This window comes from Oncorhynchus gorbuscha, linkage group LG09 (assembly GCF_021184085.1).
Source record: "Oncorhynchus gorbuscha isolate QuinsamMale2020 ecotype Even-year linkage group LG09, OgorEven_v1.0, whole genome shotgun sequence".
In the NCBI taxonomy this organism is placed as follows: Eukaryota; Metazoa; Chordata; class Actinopteri; order Salmoniformes; family Salmonidae; genus Oncorhynchus; species Oncorhynchus gorbuscha.
Genome location: NC_060181.1, coordinates 961,753 through 985,936, shown reverse-complemented (window position 1 = coordinate 985,936; position 24,184 = coordinate 961,753). Strand labels below are relative to the sequence as shown.

The 24,184-nt window shown below is 47.3% G+C and overlaps 1 protein-coding gene across 1 annotated transcript in view; it reads right to left on the bottom strand.

The window, feature by feature from the left end:
- rnf19a (ring finger protein 19A, RBR E3 ubiquitin protein ligase) overlaps positions 1-3,446 on the bottom strand; it is a 38,788-nt gene extending 35,342 nt beyond the window's left edge. Inside the window, exons 1-2 of the mRNA XM_046361238.1 lie at positions 3,437-3,446; positions 2,528-3,332 (exon numbers count right to left, since the gene is read on the bottom strand). Of these exons, the coding sequence (XP_046217194.1) occupies positions 2,528-3,332; positions 3,437-3,446 (815 nt within the window). The remainder of the gene's footprint in view (positions 1-2,527; positions 3,333-3,436) is intronic.
- Between the last annotated feature and the right edge of the window lie 20,738 nt (positions 3,447-24,184).

Sequence of the window (24,184 nt, the reverse complement as noted above, 5' to 3'; positions counted from 1 at the left end):
CACAGAACTAGGAGACATACTGCAGCAGGGAACTTCCTGTTCACAAAACTATGGAGATATGGAATCTCCAAAGTTTGTGGTCATACGCAGATCCTTAAAAACATAGGTGCTGCTGGGATAATAAAGAAAACTAGTATAGAACAATAGGAGATATATAGGATCAGAGCATGACCATGTTCTATATCACCCCAAGGCTTGGTGGTTATCCAGGGGAGTGGTGGAAAGATGTTTCACAACATGAGCCAGCATCGCTGTAGAGCGCTTTCGACACCTTGTCGAGTCCATTCCCAGACGATTTGAGGCTGTTCTGAGGGCAAAAGGGGGTGCAACTCAATATTAGGAACTTGTTCCTAATGTTTTGTACACTCAGTGTAGATCTGTCATTCTCATTGAAAGCCAGTCTAAGAAGTGGAGAATCTGTTCTATCAATGAGAATGACATTTCCACTTCTTAGACTGGCTATTTGTTATAGATCTGTCATTCTCATTGATAGAACAGATTCTCCACTTCTTAGACTGGCTTTCAATGAGAATGACAGATTGAATGTGTGGGGTGGCCAGTCCTCTTCTGGCTGTGCCGGGTGGAGATTATAACAGAACATGGCCAAGATGTTCAAATCACATGAGAATATCTACTTCTGCTATGAAAACAAGCAAGCATCCCAGAAAAGTTGTTAAAACATGTACCTTGACTGGCTTTCAGCAAGCTGCCCACTCAAGAAAAACCTTCAAACCGTAACAAGTGCCTGCAACCTGGTTCAGGTTGTCAGTCAACCTACCAGGGTAGTTACAAACACAGGAAGGAAATCATCAACATGTAGTGATCACACCTTTACGAATGCTGCAGACATCAGCTGTAAAGCAGCACCCAGATCCGTGGGCTGTAGTGATCACAATATAGTAGCCATATCTAGGAAAACCACAGTTCCAAAGGCTGGGCCTAATATAATGTACAAGAGGTCAGGCTGGGCCTAATATAGTGTACAAGAGGTCAGGCTGGGCCTAATATAGTGTACAAGAGGTCAGGCTGGGCCTAATAGTGTATAAGAGGTCAGGCTGGGCCTAATAGTGTATAAGAGGTCAGGCTGGGCCTAATATAGTGTATAAGAGATCAGGCCGGGCCTAATATAGTGTACAAGAGGTCAGGCCGGGCCTAATATAGTGTATAAGAGGTCAGGCTGGGCCTAATATAGTGTATAAGAGGTCAGGCTGGGCCTAATATAGTGTACAAGAGGTCATACAATAAGTTTCGTAGTGATTCATATGTTGATGAAAGAATATCTGTTGGTCCGTGGTGTAATGAGCAACCAGACGTTACAACTTCACAGTTATGTAATTGCTTATCCCAGTTACTAATAAACATGCACCCAAGAAGAAACTCCACTATGAAACAAAGATAAGTGACAACGAAATCTAGTAAAAAGCTTAAATTTTGGGGAAAAAAGGCAAACTCAGTTCCATCATTCATTGAATCAGATTCAGATTCATCACAAAAACGATGGATATTTCTACTTTAAAGAAGTGTTCATTAGAAAACTTACGCATGACATGCCAGCAACAAACGCTGACACTACACATTCAAGTATATCTGACCAAATTATGAAAGAATTGTCATTTTCAATTCCGTAAAGTGAGAGTGGAAGAGGTGAAAAACATTATTGTTCAAGAACATTATTGTTCTTTATTAACAATGACAAGCAACCTAGGTCTGACAACTTGGATGGAAAATTACTGAGGATAATAGTGGACGATATTGCCACTATTTGCCATATCATCAATTTCATCCTATTAGAAAGTGTGTGCCCTCAGAACTGGAGGGAAGCTCAAGTCATTCCACTACCTAAGAATAGTAAAGCCCCCTTTACGTGCTCAAATAGCCGACCAATCAGCCTGTTACCAACCCTTAGTATACTTCTGGGAAAAAATGGTTTGATCAGATACAATGCTATTTAACAGTAATTCAAATTGACAACAGACTTTCAGCACGCTTATAGGGGAGGACATTCAATGTGGATAAAGAGTTACCTGTCTAACAGAACACAGAGGGTGTTCTTTAATGGAAGCCTCTCCAACATAATCCAGGTAGAATCAGGAATTCCCCAGGGCAGCTGTCTAGGCCCCTTACTTTTTTTCAATCTTTACTAAAGACATGCCACTGGCTTTCAGTAAAGTGTCTATGTATTCAGCATGGCTGGCCCATAGATGTACACAGAGAGCTAACATTAATAATATACATGTTAATCTCTCCTGGCTCAAAGTAGAGGACAGATTGACTTCATCATATATAACCGTTTTAATTTTGCCGGACCCCAGGAAGAGTAGCTGCTGCTGCCTTGGCATAATAAATAGAAATACAAATTAACCGTAATGACTGATAATGAACTCTGCCTATTGCCGTGAGGTGTGTCTCTTACCCGATCGACACAACCTACTCCACATTTTCAAAGTGAAGGAAAGTTATGTAAGTCGCTCTGGATAAGAGCGTCTGCTAAATGACTTAAATGTAAATGTAAATGTGTGTCTCTTACCCGCAGTCAGGGGCGGGGCACCAGCGGCAGTCAGGGTCGGCCACCAGCCATCGTCTCAACATGAACTCCTCGTACTTCTCCATGAGGGGCTGGTCTCCCAGGATGATGCGGATGTCGTGGGGGTTGAACCGCTCAGAGCACTCTGGACAGCTGATGTTGACGCGAGACTCACTGATTTCTATACGTAAGTACTGGCGCAGGCAATCCGCACAGGAGCGGTGGTGGCAGGTCATGATGTCAGGGAAACGGTCTCTGGCGTGGCGGAGGAGACAGAGAGGACACTCCAGGAACTCAGAGGAGGAAGAGGCCACAACGGGGGCGGAGAGCGTTGAGGTCTTGTCTCCATGACATATCTCTGAATGGATGCTCTCCACGCTGGCGATCCCGTCCACACCGCCTACCTGTAAGTCCTGTGATTTCCTCTTGGGGTCTCGATCCCCACGGTGGCGCCGGCTGAACAGCGAGCGCAGGGAGAGGCGTCTCTTCTTGGGGGCCTTCCTGACGGAGGGCAGGCTGATGGAGGAGGCTGCTGAGTGGAGGTCCCTCTCAGACCCAGAACCCCCCCGATCCCCCCTCAGCTGCTGCAGGCTCATCTCCCCACCAGAGGAGGCTCCTCCTCCACCAGGCAGGGGGGCATCCACAGGGAGGGAGGGGGATGGTGAGAGGGGCTGGGGGGACAGGGTGTTAAGGAGCAGGCGCAGGCTGGTAAGACATGGTGGTGGTCTCTGGTGGCGGCCTGGGCCTGCTCTCCAGGTCTGGTCTCGTATGGCCCACAGGGCTGGATCTGTTCTGGACACCACACTACCTGGAGGGAGAGAAGGAGTGGGTCAGTGACTGAACACAGAAACAGGGCCAGAGACAGACGTTTTGGTCAAGGGAAGTGTTCTCACTGTTTCAGTAAGAGAAGACATTTCCTCATTTAGTACAGAAAACATGTGCAACACTGGAAAAATTCCTCAACAGTTTACTAACATCAATAGATACTATCTAATGTGTATCTAATGTGTGGTCAGAGAAGTGTTCTGGGACGTCTGCTAAATGACTTAAATGTAAATGTTAATGGCATGGAACATCTAAGTGGGTGCTGAAAAATATATACAGTCAGGAGTATTGGAGCACCGAAACAAGATAATTATACTACTTCCTGGTGAAACAACAAAGAGCAAGTCAAAGGTGCAGTACCAGTAATCACATCAAGACATCCAGGCCGTAATGGCTCCAGGCCACCCCGGGGCCGTAATGGCTCCAGGCCACATCAAGACATGGCTCCAGGCCACCCCCGTAATGGCTCCAGGCCACCCCGGGGCCGTAATGGCTCCAGGCCACCCGGGGCCGTAATGGCTCCAGGCCACCCCGGGGCCATGGCTCCAGGCCACCCCGGGGCCGTAATGGCTCCAGGCCACCCCGGGGCCGTAATGGCTCCAGGCCACCCCGGGGCCGTAATGGCTCCAGGCCACCCCGGGGCCGTAATGGCTCCAGGCCACCCCGGGGCCGTAATGGCTCCAGGCCACCCCGGGGCCGTAATGGCTCCAGGCCACCCCGGGGCCGTAATGGCTCCAGGCCACCCCGGGGCCGTAATGGCTCCAACACTGACATCCGCGCTGGATCAGATAACAGAATTCTGTACAATCCAGTATATAAACACTGTCCTGCTGCTGCCTAGTAGAGACCTGTGGTGACTGGACCACACACACTAGAGACCTGTGGTGACGGGACCACACACACAGTAGAGACCTGTGGTGACGGGACCACACACACAGTAGAGACCTGTGGTGACGGGACCACACACACTAGAGACCTGTGGTGACAGGACCACACACACACTAGAGACCTGTGGTGACGGGACCACACACACACTAGAGACCTGTGGTGACGGGACCACACACACACTAGGACCACGGGACCACACACACACTAGAGACCTGTGGTGACGGGACCACACACACACTAGAGACCTGTGGTGACGGGACCACACACCACACAGTAGAGACCTGTGGTGACAGGACCACACACACTAGAGACCTGTGGTGACGGGACCACACACACAGTAGAGACCTGTGGTGACGGGACCACACACACCGTAGAGACCGGACCACACACACCAGAGACCTGTGGTGACGGGACCACACACACCGTAGAGACCGGACCACACACACCAGAGACCTGTGGTGACGGGACCACACACACCGTAGAGACCTGTGGTGACGGGACCACACACACCGTAGAGACCTGTGGTGACGGGACCACACACACTAGAGACCTGTGGTGACGGGACCACACACACAGAGACCTGTGGTGACGGGGGACCCGGGACACACACACTAGAGACCTGTGGTGACGGGACCACACACACCAGAGACCTGTGGTGACGGGACCACACACACAGTAGAGACCTGTGGTGACGGGACCACACACACTAGAGACCTGTGGTGACGGGACCACACACACTAGAGACCTGTGGTGACGGGACCACACACACTAGAGACCTGTGGTGACGGGACCACACACACACTAGAGACCTGTGGTGACGGGACCACACACACACTAGAGACCTGTGGTGACGGGACCACACACACACTAGAGACCTGTGGTGACGGGACCACACACACAGTAGAGACCTGTGGTGACGGGACCACACACACAGTAGAGACCTGTGTTGACAGGACCACACACAGTAGAGACCTGTGTTGACAGGACCACACACAGTAGAGACCTGTGGTGACGGGACCACACACCGTAGAGACCTGTGGTGACGGGACCACACACACCAGAGACCTGTGGTGACAGGTAGAGACCTGTGGTGACAGGACCACACACACCGTAGAGACCTGTGGTGACGGGACCACACACCGTAGAGACCTGTGGTGACGGGACTAGGCACAGTAGAGACCTGTGGTGACAGGACCATTGTGGAGTAAGGGCACACATACACACTAAATAATTTGTGAGCTTGATGTAGATCAAGTCTTGTTTAGACAACTTAGATTCTGGCGCAGCTCCTCTTCTCCTACACCCTCCCAAATTTCCTCAGAAGCAGCAGCCCTTCTTCACAACCATAGCCTCTTTAGGTAAACCAGTGTCCACACTGGGAGTAGACATTTAGGCCTGGTAGTCCACCGATCAATTCTCAGTACGACAAATAACTTTTGAGTTGTCCCCTTTAAGGATCTCATAAACCAGGCAATAAATCAAACCGCTGAAGGGAGATGAAACATGTGCTATATGCTAGCTATGTCTGCCCGCTATCTCCCGCTCTCCCTCTCATGTTGATAATGCTACATGCTAGCTACAGCTGCCAGCTAGCTACCCCTCATGTTGATAATGCTACATGCTAGCTACAGCTGCCAGCTAGCTACCCCTCATGTTGATAATGCTACATGCTAGCTACAGCTGCCAGCTAGCTACCCCTCATGTTGATAATGCTACATGCTAGCTACATCTGCCAGCTACACTGCTCAAAAAAATAAAGGGAACACTTAAACAACACAATGTAACTCCAAGTCAATCACACTTCTGTGAAATCAAACTGTCCACTTAGGAAGCAACACTGATTGACAATACATTTCACATGCTGTTGTGCAAATGGAATAGACAACAGGTGGAAATTATAGGCAATTAGCAAGACACCCCCAATAAAGGAGTGGTTCTGCAGGTGGTGACCACAGACCACTTCTCAGTTCCTATGCTTCCTGGCTGATGTTTTGGTCACTTTTGAATGCTGGCGGTGCTTTCACTCTAGTGGTAGCATGAGACGGAGTCTACAACCCACACAAATGGCTCAGGTAGTGCAGCTCATCCAGGATGGCACATCAATGCGAGCTGTGGCAAGAAGGTTTGCTGTGTCTGTCAGCGTAGTGTCCAGAGCATGGAGGCGCTACCAGGAGACAGGCCAGTACATCAGGAGACGTGGAGGAGGCCGTAGGAGGGCAACAACCCAGCAGCAGGACCGCTACCTCCGCCTTTGTGCAAGGAGGAGCAGGAGGAGCACTGCCAGAGCCCTGCAAAATGACCTCCAGCAGGCCACAAATCTGCATGTGTCTGCTCAAACGGTCAGAAACAGACTCCATGAGGGTGGTATGAGGGCCCGACGTCCACAGGTGGGGGTTGTGCTTAGAGCCCAACACCGTGCAGAACGTTTGGCATTTGCCAGAGAACACCAAGATTGTCAAATTCACCACTGGCGCCCTGTGCTCTTCACAGATGAAAGCAGGTTCACACTGAGCACATGTGACAGACGTGACAGAGCCTGGAGACGCCGTGGAGAACGTTCTGCTGCTGCAACATCCTCCAGCATGACCGGTTTGGCGGTGGGTCAGTCATGGTGTGGGGTGGCATTTCTTTGGGGGAATGCACAGACCTCCATGTGCTCGCCAGAGGTAGCCTGACTGCCATTAGGTACCGAGATGAGATCCTCAGATCCCTTGTGAGACCATATGCTGGTGCGGTTGGCCCTGGGTTCCTCCTAATGCAAGACCATGCTAGACCTCATGTGGCTGGAGTGTGTCAGCAGTTCCTGCAAGAGGAGGCATTGATGCTAATGACTGGCCCGCCTGTTCCCCAGACCGGAATCCAATTGACCACATCTGGGACATCATGTCTCGCTCTATCCACCAACGCCACGTTGCACCAAGACTGTCCAGGAGTTGGCGGATGCTTTCGTCCAGGTCTGGGAGGAGATCCCTCAGGAGACCATCCGCCACCTCATCAGGAGCATGCCCAGGCGTTGTAGGGAGGTCATACAGGCACGTGGAGGCCACACACACTACTGTGCCTCATTTTAACTTGTTTAAGGACATTACATCAAAGTTGGATCAGCCTGTAGTGGGGTTTTCCACTTTAATTTTGAGTGTGACTCCAAATCCAGACCTCCATGGGTTGATAAATTTGATTTCCATTGATAATTTGTGTGATTTTGTTGTCAGCACATTCAACTATGTAAAGAAAAAAGTATTTAATAAGAATATTTCATTCATTCAGATCTAGGATGTGTTATTTTAGTGTTCCCTTTATTTTTTTGAGCAGTGTATATCCCTCAATCCCTCATGTTGATAATGCTACATGCTAGCTACATCTGCCAGCTATAACCCTCTCAATCCCTCATGTTGATAATCCTACATGCTAGCTACAGTGCCTTCAGAAAGCATTCACACCCCTTGACTTCCACATTTTGTTGTGTTACTGCCTGAATTTAAAATGGATTCAAATCGAGATTAAGTCGTACACACAATACCCCAACCGGCCTACACACAATACCCCAACCGGCCTACACACAATACCCCAACCGGCCTACACACAATACCCCAACCGGCCTACACACAATACCCCAACCGGCCGCGAGGTGAGGTAGGGGTGGGGAGAAGGTTTGAGCGGAGGGAAGAGATGATAGGATGGAAGAGGAGAAGTAGCGGGAGAGAGAGCGAAGGTTACATGCATTCACACCCCTTGACTTCCACATTTTGTTGTGTTACTGCCTGAATTTAAAATGGATTCAAATCGGGCCTACACACAATACCCCAGCTTCGGCCTTACCCCAACCGGGTACCCCAACCGGCCTACAATACCCCAACCGGCCTACACACAATACCTCAACAGGCCTACACACAATACCCCAACCGGCCTACACACAATACCCCAACCGGCCTACACACAATACCCCAACCGGCCTACACACAATGCCCCAACCGGCCTACACACAATACCCCAACAGGCCTACACACAATACCTCAACAGGCCTACACACAATACCCCAACAGGCCTACACACAATACCCCAACAGGCCTACACACAATACCCCAACAGGCCTACACACAATACCTCAACAGGCATACACACAATACCCCAATGTCAAAGTGGAACTTTCTTTTTTAGAAGTGTTTACAACTAATTAAAAATGAAAAGTTTAAATGTCTTGAGTCAATAAGTATTCAACCCCTTTGTTAAGGCAAGCCTAAATAAGTTCAGGAGTAAAACATTTCTTAACAAGTCACATAAATTGCAGGGACTGTGTGAGAGCTGGATGACCTCGTCACCACACATACAATTATCTGTAAGGCCCCTCATCTCTGTACCCCAACATATACAATTATCTGTAAGGCCCCTCTGTTGAGCAGTGAATTTCAAACACAGATTCAACCACAACGACCAGGGAGGTTTTACAATGCCTTGCAAAGAAGATCACCTATTGGTAGATGGGTAAAAATACAAATCAGACATTGAATATCCCTTTGAGCATGGTGAAGTTATTCATTACACTTTGGATGGTGTATCAATACACCCAGTCACTACAAAGATACAGGCGTCCTTCCTTAACTCAGAGAGGAAGGAAACTGCTCAGGGGTTTCACCATAAGGCCAATGGTGACTTTAAAACAGTTACTGAGTTTAATAGCTGTGATAGGAGAACACTGAGGATGGATCAACAACATTGTAGTTACTCCACAATTACTAACCTAAATGACAGAGTTTAATAGCTGTGATGGGGAGAAAACTGAGGATGGATCAACAACAGTGTAGTTACTCCACAATACTAACCTAAATGACAGAGTGAAAATAAGGAAACCTGTACAGAATAAAAATATTCCAAAACATGCATCTGGTTTGCAACAAGGCACTAAAGTCATACTGCAAAAAATGTTGCAAAGCAATTAACTTTTTGTCCTGAATACAAAGTGTTATGTTTGGGACAAATCAAATAAGTCACTGAGTACCACTCCATATTTTCAAGCATAGTTATGGGTATGCTTGTGATCATTTAAGGACTGAGGCATTTTAGGATAACAAACTTAAATGGAGATAAGCACAGGCAAAATCCTAGAAAAAAAAAACTGGTTGCCTTTTTTCTAACCAGACACTGGGAGATGAATTCACCTTTCAGCAGGACAATAACCTATGACACCAGGCCAAATCTACAATGGAGTTGCTAACCAAGAACACAGTGCTGTATACATGCTGTTTATAGACTTATTGATTGTTTACATTTACACCTTTATTTAACCAGGTAGGCTAGTTGAGAACACCTTTATTTAACCAGGTAGGCTAGTTGAGAACAAGTTCTCATTTACAACTGCGACCTGGCAAAGATAAAGCAAAGCAGCTTGAAACATACAACACACATGGAATAAACAAACAATGGATCCAGATACCTTTGTAGTGTATGTGGACACCACTTCAAATTAGTGGGTTAGGCTATTTCAGCCACACCCGTTGCTGACAGGGGTATAAAAATTGAGCACAGCCATGCAATGTCCATAGACAAACAATGGCAGTAGAATGGCATTACTGAACAGCTCAGTGACTTTCAATGTGGCACCATCATAGAATGTCACCTTTCCAACAAGTCAGTTAATCAAATGTTTGCCCTGCTAGAGCCGCCCCCGGGCCAACTGCTAGAGCCGCCCCCGGGCCAACTGCTAGAGCCGCCCCCGGGCCAACTGCTAGAGCCGCCCCCGGGCCAACTGCTAGAGCCGCCCCCCTAGAGCCGCCCCCAACTGCTAGAGCCGCCCCGGGCCAACTGCTAGAGCCGCCCCCGGGCCAACTGCTAGAGCCGCCCCCGGGCCAACTGCTAGAGCCGCCCCCGGGCCAACTGCTAGAGCCGCCCCCGGGCCAACTGCTAGAGCCGCCCCCGGGCCAACTGCTAGAGCCGCCCCCGGGCCAACTGCTAGAGCCGCCCCGGGCCAACTGCTAGAGCCGCCCGGGCCAACTGCTAGAGTGCTGTGAGTGCTGTTATTGTGAAGTGGAAACGTCTAGGAGAACAACAGCTCAGCCATGAAGTGGTAGGCCACACAAGCTCACAGAATGGGACTGCAGAGTGCTGAAGCGCGTGAAGATTGTTGCAATCGAGGACAGACACTCACTACAGAGTTCCAAACTGCCTCTGGAAGCAACGTCAGCACAATAACCGTTAGTCGGGGGCTTCATGTAATGGGTTTCCCTGGCCACGCCGAAGATAACCATGCGTAATACCAAGTGTTGACTGGAGTGGTGTAAAGCTCGCTTTCATTGTACTCTGGAGCAGTGGAAATGCTTTCTCTGGAGGGATGAATCACGCTTTACCACCGTCTGACATACAAATCTAGTTTTGGTGGATCCCAGGAGAACGCTACCTGCCCCAATTCATAGAGCCAACTGTAAAGTTTGGTGGAGGAGGCATAATGGTCTGGGCTGTTTTTCATGGGTAGGGCTAGGCCCCTTAGTTCCACTGAAGGGAAATCTTAATGCTACAGCATACAAAGACATTCTAGACAATTCTGTGCATCCAACTTTGTGGTAACAGCTTGGGGAAGGCCCTTTCCTGTTTCAGCATGACAACACCCCTGTGCACAAAGCAAGGTCCACACAGAAATGGTTTGTCGAGATTGGTGTGGAAGAACTTGACAGGTCTGCAAAGAGCCCTGACCTCAACCCCATAGAACACCTTGGGGATAAATTGTAACGTCGACTGCGAGCCAGGCCTAATCGCCCAACATCAGTACCCGATCTCACTAATGCTCGTAGCTGAATGGAAGCAAGCAATGTTCCAACATCTAGTGGAAAGCCTCCCCAGAAGAGTAGGCTGTTAAAGCTAAAAAGTGGGGTCCAAGTCCATATTAATGCCCATGTCAGTAAGGGGAAAACACTGCATTAGGAAACCTTCAATCTTCAGTCAACACAAACACCTCCTCTCAGACACAAAGCTCCCAATTTAAAACCAAGCCCGATACAGACCAGACAGAAGTGATTTTGATCTAGTCTTCCATTAGTCCTATTGGAATCCTAACTTTGAAACACGAGTAGTAGACCTTTTGCCTTTGTTCCTGTGCCAATAATATTGGCCTAGACCTACTGGCCGTGCCCAGGTTGTGAGGATAGGCAACATATCTGCCACACTGACCCTCAACACAGGGGCCCCTCAGGGGTGCAAGCTTAAGTCTCCTCCTGTACTGTGGTAGGCATGATCACAGACAACAACGAGACAGCCTATAGGGAGGAGGTCAGATACCTGGCCGTGTGGTGCCAGGACAACAATCTCTCCATCAACAAAGATGATGATTGTGGACTACAGGAAAAAGAGGACGCCCCCATTCTCATTGACGGGGCTGCATTGGAGCAGGTTGAGAGCTTCAAGTTCCTTGGTGTCCACATCAACAAACTAACATGGTCCAAGCACACCATGACAGTCGTGAAGTGGGCACGACAAAACCTATTCCCCCTCAGGAGCCTAAAAAGATTTGGCATGGGTCCTCAGATCCTCAAAAGATTCTACAGCTGCACCATCAAGAGCATCCTGACTAGTTACATCACTGCCTGGTATGACAACTGCTCGGCCTCCGACCGCAAGGCACTACAGAGGGTAGTGCGTATGGCCCAGTACATCACTGGGGCCAAGCTTCCTGACATCCGGGACCTCTATACCAGGTGGTGTCAGAGGAAGGCACTAAAAATGGTTAGACTCCAGCCACCCTAATCATGGACTGTTCTCCCTGCTTCCGCACTGCAAGCGGCACCAGAGCGCCAAGTCTAGGTCCAAGAGGCTTCTAAACAGCTTCTACCCCCAAGCCATAAGACTCCTGAACATCTAATCTAATGGCTACCCTGACTATTTGCATTGCCCCCCCCCCCCCGTCATCTATGCATAGTTACTTTAATAACTCTACCTACATGTACATACTACCTCAACTAACCAGTTCCCCCGCATATTGACTCTGTACCGGCACCCCCATGTATATAGTCTCGCTATTGTTATTTCACTGTTCCTCTTTAATTACTTGTTACTTTGATCTCTTATTCTTATCTGCAATTTTGAAACTGCACTGTTGGTTAGGGGCTTGTAAGTAAGCATTTCACTGTAAGGTCTACACCGGTTGTATTTGGCGCATGTGACTAATAAAATGTGATTTGATTACTCCCGGATCACCCAAGACTACGTGGCAGCGCATGACTCCAACACCATCTTCAAGTCTGCAGACGACATGACAGTGGTAGGCCTGATCACTGACGACAAGATAGCTTACCGGGAGGTCAGAGACCTGGCAGTCTGGTGCCAGGACAACAACCTCTCCCTCAACGTCAGCATGACAAAGGAGCTGATCATGGATTACAGGAACAGGAGGGCTTAGCACACTTTAGCTTGAAATGAAACCACTCAAAATTAGAAATGTGTATTACCTGGAAAAAAGTATAGCATTAGCTAACTACAATCTTATCCGCATATATCATGTATGGCTGCCATGCCACGGTTGCCCTTAATTTGAAGATGTAATCCGGAGACAGGTGTTTCTCCATCTCTGTAGCTATCATACTCTAATTCCACTGATTTCAAAACTTGATTCCTCCAGAAAGGTGAGCAACACCACATTAAAAAAAAGCAGCATACGACAGGATTAACACAGACTGACCAGCTCAAATAGAGCGAAGCCTGCTAATATGGCAGACCAATCCTAACTCCTCTCCTCTAACAATTTTATTCATATTTACAGATGACATACAAGTTTGTTATTAAGGCACATGAAAGTTCACATGTTCCAGAAGTAATTTCTGCCCAAAAACAAATTTAGAAAGAAAATAATAATAATTTAAAGCAAGTTTAAATGGCTCTCCTGTGAAGTCATGACATGCATAGTTTCCTGAAACGGGTCATCTGATCAATCTGATATGGCTACTTGTGTCTGAAAATGAATGATATCAGAAGATGTATTTTTGCAGTCCTTCATGGACAGTTTTGAGTAAGTCATACAAAGAAGCATAGGATATTAAGTGCTCCAGGAATCAAATGTAATTTGATATTTTAGCATTGTGCACATGTTAGGCAGAGATGAAAGGGGGACTCAACTCAAACACATCATAGTGTCTATGTAGAGTAAGATGATGCCAAGGATCTTCAACTAGTAGGCACAAACCACCTGAATATTGATATTCATTAAATGTTTTTGAAGGTTGGGTGACTGAGAAACTAATTACTAGAACAAGAACATTTTCAAACACCCAGAACTTCAGGGGAGGACAACCCCCCTGGAGTGCAAGCAGGATGTTCTTACCTTGAAAGCTGCCTATGGACCAGGAGGCCGCAGTCTGACTTGGTTAGCCACTGCCACAACCATCAACATTACAATTCTACTTTAAATGTCGCCCGCTAAAAATCTCAAAGTATCAAAGTGGTCGAATTGTGTGCATTTAATGTTCAAAGTGGTCGAATTGAGTGTGCATTTAATGTTCAAAGTGGTCGAATTGAGTGTGCATTCAATGTTCAAAGTGGTCGAATTGAGTGTGCATTTAATGTTCAAAGTGGTCGAATTGAGTGCGCATTCAATGTTCAAAGTGGTCGAATTGAGTGTGCATTTAATATTCAAAGTGGTCGAATTGAGTGTGCATTCAATGTTCAAAGTGGTCGAATTGAGTGTGCATTTAATGTTCAAAGTGGTCGAATTGAGTGTGCATTCAATGTTCAAAGTGGTCGAATTGAGTGTGCATTTAATATTCAAAGTGGTCGTATTGAGTGTGCATTTAATGTTCAAAGTGGTCGAATTGAGTGTGCATTCAATGTTCAAAGTGGTCGAATTGAGTGTGCATTTAATGTTCAAAGTGGTCGAATTGAGTGTGAAATTGAAACCTGGCAACATCCCTACGGTGAAGCATGGCGTTGGCTGCATCATGCTTTGGCGGTGTTTTTCAGCTGCAGGGACTGGGAGACTAGTCAGGATTGAGAGAAAGATGAAGCAAAGTACAGAGATCCTTGATGAAACCTGCTCCAGAGCGCTCAGAACCTCAGATGGGTGAAGGTTCACCTTCCAACAGGACAACGACCCTAAGCACACAGCCAACGCAAAGCAGAAGTGGCTTCGAGACAAACCTCAATGTCCTTGAGTGGCTCAGCCAGAGCCCAGACTTGAACTCGAGGGAACATCTATGGAGACCTGAAATAGCTGTGCAGCAATGCTTCCCATTCAACCTGAGAGCTTGAGAGGATCTGCAGAGAAGAATGGGAGAAACTCTACAAATACAGGTATGCCGAGTTTTTAGCATCACAACCAAGAAGACTGTAAAAGGCTGCCAAAGGTGCATCAACAAAGTACTGAGTAAAAGGTCTGACTACTTCTGTAAATAATCAGTTAAAAAAAATTTTTTTATTATAAATTAGCAAAAACATTTGAACCTTTTTTGCTTTGTCATTATGGGGTATTGTGTGTATAATGAAGAGGAAAAAAATATTTAATCCATTTTAGAATAAAGCTGTAACGTAACAAAGTGTAAAAACTGAAGGGGTCTGAATACTTTCCGAATGTATTGTATGCATGTATAGAACTGACATGATCCCCGACTCTACATTGCTGAGAAAATCAATTCTGTAAACATTTCATTCAGTAATGTTACACCCTCCTGAACAGGCCCCAGGTCAGGGCCTGGCCATTGGTCGGGGGTAGCGTCCCAGGGCCATTGGTCGGGGGTAGAGGAAACCTGGCCCCCTCTCTACGGTGAAGCATGGTGGTGGCAGCATCATGCCGTGGGGATGTTTTTCAGCAGCAGTGACTGGGGGACTAGTCTGGGTCGAGGGAAAGATGAACGGAGCAAAGTACAGAGAGATCCTTGATGAAAAGTGCTCTGGAGCTCTCAGGACCTCAGACTGGGGTGAAGGTTCACCTTCCAACAGGACAACAACCGTAAGCACACAGCCACTCCTGCATTGTCTTGGCTATCGAACAAGTCTCTGAATGTCCTTGACGCCCTGCCAGAGCCCGGTCTTGAACCCGAACGAACAATATGGAGAGACCTGAAAATAGCTGTGCAACGGCGCTTCCCATCCAACCTGACAGAGCTTGAGAGGATCTGTAGAGAAGAATGGGATAAACTCCCCAAATACAGGTGTGCCAAGCATGTACCACCATCCCCAGGAAGATTACTTAAGTAAAGGTGATACATTTTTTTATTCGTAATAAATGAGCAAATATATTTCTTAAAACCTGTTTTTGCTTTGTCATTATGGGGTATTGGGTGTAGATTTAAGAGAAAAAAATGATTTAATAAATATTAGAATAAAGCTGTAATGTAACAAAGCAAAACAAGTCAATCAAATCAAATGTATTTATAAAGCCCTTCGTACATCAGCTGATATCTCAAAGTGCTGTACAGAAACCCAGCCTAAAACCCCAAACAGCAAACAATGCAGGTGTAAAAGCACGGTGGCTAGGAAAAACTCCCTAGAAAGGCCAAAACCTAGGAAGAAACCTAGAGAGGAACCAGGCTATGTGGGGTGGCCAGTCCTCTTCTGGCTGTGCCGGGCGGAGATTATAACAGAACATGGCCAAGATGTTCAAATGTTCATAAATGACCAGCAGGGTCAAATAATAATAATAATCACAGTTGTCGAGGGTGCAGCAAGTCAGCACCTCAGGAGTAAATGTCAGTCGACTTTTCATAGCCGATCATTAAGAGTATCTCTACCATTCTTGCTGTCTCTAGAGTTGAAAACAGCAGGTCTGGGACAGGTAGCCCCCCCCCCCCCCCACAGGGAGCGCCCCCCACAGTTTGGAACCACTGATTTAAAGCGCAATAATGTGTTCTCTCTCAAGTACATTGCCATGATTGTCAGCTATGTAGCTGCTCTGGGGCTAGGCGATATGGCCTAAAACTCACACAGTGGTTCTTCCTTTAAAAGTTGCGTCATACTGCAGCACGGCTTGCGGGCTGCCGCAGAATTCTATGGCACGTTATTTAAGTGTCAGCCATTGTTGCCATTAATGGTAGTTAGTGCTAGTTTGCCCACCAGAGGGCATCTTTGAGAAGCTAAATTACTGAAATGATATAGGCCGAAGCTTCAAGAAGCAAATGGTGCCTTGAATTGAACAGACTATATGGGATTTTAGAAATGTAGCTTCATACATTTTAACATTATGATTTTTCTCTTCCAAGAGAAAAACAAATGTGAGTATAGTACAGAATAATCCTTACATTTCCACATAAACATCTTGATTGATTTATAAAGACCAGTCCCCATGCTGTGTCATTCAGTGACATTTATTCCCATAGTAATTCCTTATGGATCCATCCAGATGTTAGACAACATTTGGTGGGCTATGCAAAATAGATGAGAGTAGTGACATGCCTCGCAAACATCCATTGATACTGTACTTTTAAAGTCCCTAAAGTTGGCAAAGGAGTCCTGTTGATAGCCCATCAAGGATATGTTGTCTGCAGAGTTCAAACACTTGTGAATGCCTCCAGCTGTACATAACTACTGTAAATAAAAAACACAGCATCTACAGTGGTACAAGTATATATATTTTTTAAACGTTTTTAAAATATATAATGTTTATTATGCTACTGCCTACAGTACATAGTAAACATGGTAAAGTACTTAAGTCCTTACGTAAGGGAGAGCAGGCCATGTCCAAACTTTCTCAGTGACCTCGAGTACTCATTAACTCTGTCTTTAACACTTTTTCAGGTTGCATCACTAGTGAGACTTATGTATACTGTGATCGCTCATCTTTGTTGTTGTGAGTTTTAGGGGAAGGGGCTTGGGAGAAAGAGGTGAAGCGAGAGGTTTCACTCTCACCAAAAAACAGTCTAAAATAAGACCAATGCATTTCTATGCGCTTATTTTGACCCCAAGCTTGTCGCCTGCCTTCCCTCCTTCGGGACAAGACTCCCACTGTTAGGGGGAGACATGAGCATCTCATTTAGGAGATCTCTGGTGTAATTGGGAAGGTGCACATAAGGAGTGAAGGAGACGAAACCAAAAAGACATGAGAACAAGTAGACAAACGCTCATAATAAAACCTTGATTGTTGCGATACAGACATTTAGAATTTCACAAAACAGCATTACTTCGATATATCACATCGGCTCTAAACTGCTCTACTGATAATCTCAGTACGTCCTCCCTAGGATGATAATCTACTGTTGGCGTCGGGGAATGCCAACCCCCCCCAGACAAACGCCTTTGTTCACCGTTCCACGGGATCGGGCAATACTCAGCATATCATAAGGTCCTAAATAATGGCCAAGTCTACCTCTCTCCCTGCTCGACTGAATCACTTGGTAGTAACAAACAAGTCCTCCAACACCTATCAAAAACTGCTAAACTACCCTCCTGTTCCCCGGGCCCGACACCGCCGAGCCAGCCTCGACCCCGGGCCTGACACCGCCGAGCCAGCCTCAACCCCGGGCCTGACACCGCCGAGCCAGCCTCGACCCCGGCACCGCCGAGCCAGCCTCGACCCAGACACCAGCCTCGACCCCAGCCTCGACACCTCCGAGCCAGCCTCGACCCCGGGCCCGACACCCCAGCGACCCTGACACCTCCGAGCCAGCCTCGACCCCGGGCCCGACACCTCCGAGCCAGCCTCGACCCCGGCCCCGACACCTCCGAGCCAGCCTCGACCCCGGCCCCGACACCTCCGAGCCAGCCTCGACCCCGGCCCCGACACCTCCGAGCCAGCCTCGACCCCGGCCCCGACACCTCCGAGCCAGCCTCGACCCCGGCCCCGACACCTCCGAGCCAGCCTCGACCCCGGCCCCGACACCTCCGAGCCAGCCTCGACCCCGGCCCCGACACCTCCGAGCCAGCCTCGACCCCGGCCCCGACACCTCCGAGCCAGCCTCGACCCCGGCCCCGACACCTCCGAGCCAGCCTCGACCCCGGCCCCGACACCTCCGAGCCAGCCTCAACCCTGGGCTCCTGATACCCAAAGGAATGAAAAGCAGTGGATGGCCCCATCGTCAAATCATCACCACAGTGGGTGACTGCTGTGGTCCCATGATTCCTCTCGAGTTTACAAGCTCCAAGATTAACTTTGACTGCCCAAAAATATCCAAGTCACTATACGCGATCCCAGACTCTGCTTTTGGCATGCAAGCTGTTTTAATTAGTTCCCAGCATCCAGTGCAAGAGAGAGAGGTAAATTCACTACCGAACTGCCTCCAATAAGAACGAAAACAGCCTAAACCCAACAGTCAGAACATGTTACGTTTTTTTCAAACTGTCAATCACACTCGAGTAATCTGAGACCCACGAGCTAAACCCAAGGGACTACTAAGGGGGAGGGGGTTCTTGAACATTTGCTGTGTCATTCCAAAAAGTGATCAAATTCAACATCTTCTCACAGACTCAAACCTTGACGTCGACTGCCTTTCAGAGACATGGCTCCATAAAAACTCTACATCTGCTGCTTTGTGCCTGGCTACAATGTTTTCAGGAAGGAGGAGGGTCTGCCCGGCTGCAATGTTTTCAGGAGAGACCGGATGGAAGGAGGAGGGGGACTGCCCGGCTACAATGTTTTCAGGAGAGACCGGATGGAAAGAAGAGGGGTCTGCCCGGCTACAATGTTTTCAGGAGACAGGATGGAAGGAGGAGGGGGTCTGCCCGGCTACAATGTTTTCAGGAGACAGGATGGAAGGAGGAGGGGGTCTGCCCGGCTACAATGTTTTCAGGAGAGACCGGATGGAAGGAGGAGGGGGTCTGCCCGGCTACAATGTTTTCAGGAGAAACAGGATGGAAGGAGGAGGGGGTCTGCCCGGCTGCAATGTTTTCAGGAGAGACCGGATGGAAGGAGGAGGGGGTCTGCCCGGCTGCAATGTTTTCAGGAGAGACCAGATGGAAGGAAGAGGGGGTCTGCCCGGCTACAATGTTTTCAGGAGACAGGATGGAAGGAGGAGGGGGTCTGCCCGGCTACAATGTTTTCAGGAGAAACAGGATGGAAGGAAGAGGGGGTCTGCCCGGCTACAATGTTTTCAGGAGAGACAGGATGGAAGGAAGAGGGGGTCTGCCCGGCTGCAATGTTTTCAGGAGAGACAGGATGGAAGGAGGAGGGGGTCTGCCCAGCTGCAATGTTTTCAGGAGAGACAGGATGGAAGGAAGAGGGGGACTGCCCGGCTACAATGTTTTCAGGACAGACCGGATTGAAGGAAGAGTGGGTTTGATTATTTACATTAAAGAACATATCCGTTGTAAACAAATTGAGCGGCCGTGATAATGAACTAGAAGGTATTGGCCTAAAGAATCCACTGTCTCCTCAAATGCCTAATAGCCTTCAGGAATGTACAGTCCCCTTTACACCAAAACACTGTTTTTGACCAATTTAATTAAGGGAATGTCATTTCAGGACATTGTTCATCTTAAAATGGGAGACTTTAACATGAATTATGAAGACAAGTCTTGTAGGAAAATCCTAAAAGGGATCAGAAATACCTTTGACCTCACAGCTCATAAAAAGGCCAACCAGGGTGACTTGTCTTACGGACAGAACCCCTCCACTGGTTTCTAGGGCACAGCACCAGTGAATGACACTCATAAGGGAGGTTTCTGAATCAGAGGTGAACAAGATGATTGGCTCTCTAATGAACTAAAGCCAAAGATGTTTGGTCTGGACTCTACCTTAGGGGGGGGTCCTAGGGTTTGGAGGTCAACCATAAGAACACCCATCTTTAAATCGTCTACACGCAATGCAGTTTGGCTTCAGAACAAACCACTCCACAGAAATGGCCAACTACTTTCTTCTGGAAAACGTGAAGTCCAAGATGGAGCAATGTTACAAGGGTCTCAGTGACTCATGTTTCCATCTCATTGTAAGAAGAAGTAAAAAACAGTCTGTATGTTCTTCACAAAGAGGATAACCGATGCTACTGAACCAGATGTCGAAACCCTAGACCGACTCCAATCTGCATACCGCCCCAACAGATCCACAGATTATGCAATCTCTACTGCACTCCACACTGCCCTTTCCCACCTGGACAAAAGCAACACCTGTGTGAGAATGCTGTTAATTTACTACAGCTCAGCGTTCAACACCATAGTGCCCTCAAAGCTTATCACTAAACTAAGGACTCTGGGACTAAACACCTCCTCCAGCAACTGGATCCTGGACTTTCTGGCGGGCCGTCCCCAGGTGGTAAGGGTAGGTAACAATACATACTCCATGCTGATCCGCAACACAGGGCCCCTCAGGGGTGTGTGCTCAGTCCCCTCCAGTACCACCTGTTCACTCATGACTGCATGGCCAGGCACAACTCCAACACTGGTAGAGCATGGCGCTTGTAACACCAGGGTAGTGGGTTCGATCCCCGGGACCACCCATACGTAGAATGTATGCACACATGACTGTAAGTCGCTTTGGATAAAAGCGTCTGCTAAATGGCATATATTATTATTATTATTATTATTAAATTTGCAGACGACACAACAGCGGTATGCCTGATCATCGACGAGACAGCCTATAGGGAGGAGGTCAGAGACCTGGCCTGGTGCTGCCAGGACAACAACCTCTCCCTCAACGTGATCAAGACAACAGAGCTGATCGTGGACTACAGGAAAAGGAGGACCGAGCACGCCCACATTCTCATCGACAGGGCTGTAGAGGAGCAGGTTGAGAGCTTCAAGTTCCTTGGTGTCCACATCACCAACAAGCCATCATGGTCCAAACACACCAAGACAGTCATGAAGAGGGCATGACAAAGCCTATTCCCCCTCAGGAGACTGAAAAGATTTGGCATGTCTCCTCGAACCCTCAATAAGTTCTACAGCTTCACCATAGCACTGGTTGCATCTGTCCGGTATGGTAACTGCTCGGCCTCCGACTGCAAGGCACTACAGGGTAGTGTGAACGGCCCAGTATATCACTGGGGCAAAGCTTCCTGACATCCAGTACCTCTATACCAGGCGGTGTCAGAGGAAAGCCCTACAAATTGTCAAGGACTCCAGCCACCCTTGTCATCGACTTCACGCTGCTACCGCATAGCAAGCGGAACCGGAGCGCAAAGTCTAGGTCCAAGAGGCTTCTTAACAGATTCTACCCCCAAGCTATAAGACTCCTGAACAGCTAATAAATTGGTTATTTGCACCCCCCCCCCTCCCTCTTTTACACTACTGCTACCTGCTACTCTGTTTATGATCTATGCATAGTCACTTTAACTCTACCCAGATGTACATATTACCTCAATTACCTTGACTAACCTGCGCCTCCACACATTGACTCTGACCCCCTGTATATAGCCATGCTACTGTTATTTGACCGCTGATGTTTAATCATTTGTTTTAAAAAACAACAACTTTTTCTTAAAACTGCATTGTTGGTTACGGGCATGAGGTCCTAAGCATTTCACTGTAAGGTCTACTACACCTTTTGTATTCAGCATTTCACTGTAAGGTCTACTACACCTTTTGTATTCAGCATTTCACTGTAAGGTCTACTGCACCTGTTGTATTCAGCATTTCACTGTGAGGTCTACTACACCTGTTGTATTCAGCATTTCACTGTGAGGTCTACTACACCAGCTGTATTCAGCATTTCACTGTGAGGTGAATACCTGTTGTATTCAGCATTTCACAGTAAGGTTTACACCTGCTGTATTTGGCGCATGTGACAAATAAGATTTGATTTGACTAGTTGGGCCGAAGCTTGCTGTACCAACATTAAAACCCATTCAGTGCATCTACAAACAGGCTCTCAAAGTGCTTGATAGAAAGCCCAATAGACACTTAAATCCTCAGAAAGCATGAGCTCCTATATTGGGAAAATCGTGTGCAATACAGTCTTGTATTCGGCAGGAAGCTTGGCAGGTAGGAGCACTGAGCCAGTAACCGAAAGGTTGCTGGATCGAATCCCTTAGCTGACTAGGTAAAAATCTGTCGTTCTGGCCCTGAGCAAGGCAGTAAACCTACTGTTCCCTGGGCGCCAAAGATGGGGATGAATACATTCAGTTGTACAACTGACTAGGTATCCCCCTCTCCAGATCCTAAATGGCCTGGCTACCCTCCACTTAATATCCCAAACCCACTGCGGCAGATCCACAAGGTCTGCCACGAGAGGTGACTGTATAGTTCCCTTAAGGAAAAGCACCTTTAGTAAATCCACTTTCTCTGTGAGAGCTTCCCATGTCTGGAATACACTGCCATCAGACACACATAACGGCACCACATATCACACTTTCACAAAAAAAACAAAGACATGGCTAAAGGCCAATATGATTTGTGAACATAAAGCTGTGTACTGCCTCTTTCCCATGTTGTCTGTTTAGTGTGTAAACGGTTATTGTTTTAATAACCTGCTGAGGGACTGCAGTTGAAGATTACCCGGCTCGCTAGAACTTTTACTGTAAAGTTCATTAATGTGCACTGTCCCTGTAAACATAAACGCAATAAAGTCAATTAAATGGCTAGCTAGCTAATAGCTACAATAACACAAATAAGCCAAACATGAACATTAGCTCGCAAACAGAAAGCTAGCTGAAAATGGTAATGGATCAGACCTCCGGGTGAAATATGTTTGAGCAGTTAGTTAGTCAGATGCCAACATCAGTGTCTAGTTGACTAGTAAACTGTCTGAAATGCATTTTGTACAATTTGCTGGCTAGCTAACGTCAACTAAATGGCTTTCTGTATAACGTTACAATCTATAAAAGTAGTCAAAAAAGGACAGTCGCAACATATTTGTAAGCAAATATAACTAGCCTATTCGCTATCTAATTTGAAACTATTTCAAACATTTGGAGAGAGAGAGAGGGGAGGTTGTTAGCTAGTTAGTTCATCCGGCTAACAGTAGCTAGCGGGCTACAGACAACACTTCGGCCAAAGAAATGTTCCTGGTCTGAAAACTGAAGCTTAGCGGAGTTAACTAGGCAGGAGAATCGAGTTTAGTAACATATTACAGAACAAAAAACGAATAACTAAATGAATAGGTTAAATTGAAAGCGTAGTATCTTTCCTAGGCTAACTAGTTAGCTTTGCAGGCCGTCGTTGCATTGATTTAGGAAGCTACTTCTTTCCCGACTTACCGTTTCAAAAACAACGATCCACCTCACGGTTTGTCCCGTAAAGACGGGGGGGATTGAACTACAACAATTCACCGATGTCACTTCGGTATAAAAGTGGATTGATCACAAAATGGCATTTGTGTTCTTCGTTGTAACGGGTTACTTCTCGGTTCCAGACTTCTGCCCTTCCCATTGGAAACACCGACCGACCGGTTCCTTGTGGATGGATTCAAACGATCACTACGGAATCTCGCGAGGACACGTACACAGTTGTTCAAGTCTTTGGACAGGCCCTTGTGGTACAGGCAAAAGTTGCATTGTGGTCACGGACCAGGCTGCCCCATCGAGAAAACATTAAGTGAAACCTTTTCAGGAAACATTACAGTTCAATGTGTCTCCTAAAGAAGGAAACACAACACGGCTCAATGCCTCCTAAAGCAGGAAACATTGCAGTTCAATATGCTTCCTAAAGCAGGAAGCACTACATAGTTCAATATTTCTCCTAAAGCAGGAAACATTACAGTTCAATATGCCTCTAAAAGCATGAAACATTACAGTTCAATATGCCTCCAAAAGCAGGAAACATTACAGTTCAATATGCCTCTAAAAGCAGGAAACATTACAGTTCAATATGCCTCCAAAAGCAGGAAACATTACAGTTCAATATGCCTCCTAAAGCAGGAAGCACTACAAGGTTCAATATTTCTCCTAAAGCAGGAAACATTACAGTTCAATATGCCTCCAAAAGCAGGAAGCACTACACGGTTCAATATGCCTCCTAAAGCAGGAAGCACTACACGGTTCAATATGCCTCCTAAAGCTGGGCTCCCAAGTGGCCCAGCAGTCTAAGGCACTGCATTTCAGTGTTAGAGTTGTCACTACAGACCCTGGTTCAATTCCAGGCTGTGTCACATTAAGTCATCCAGGTTGGGGTGTG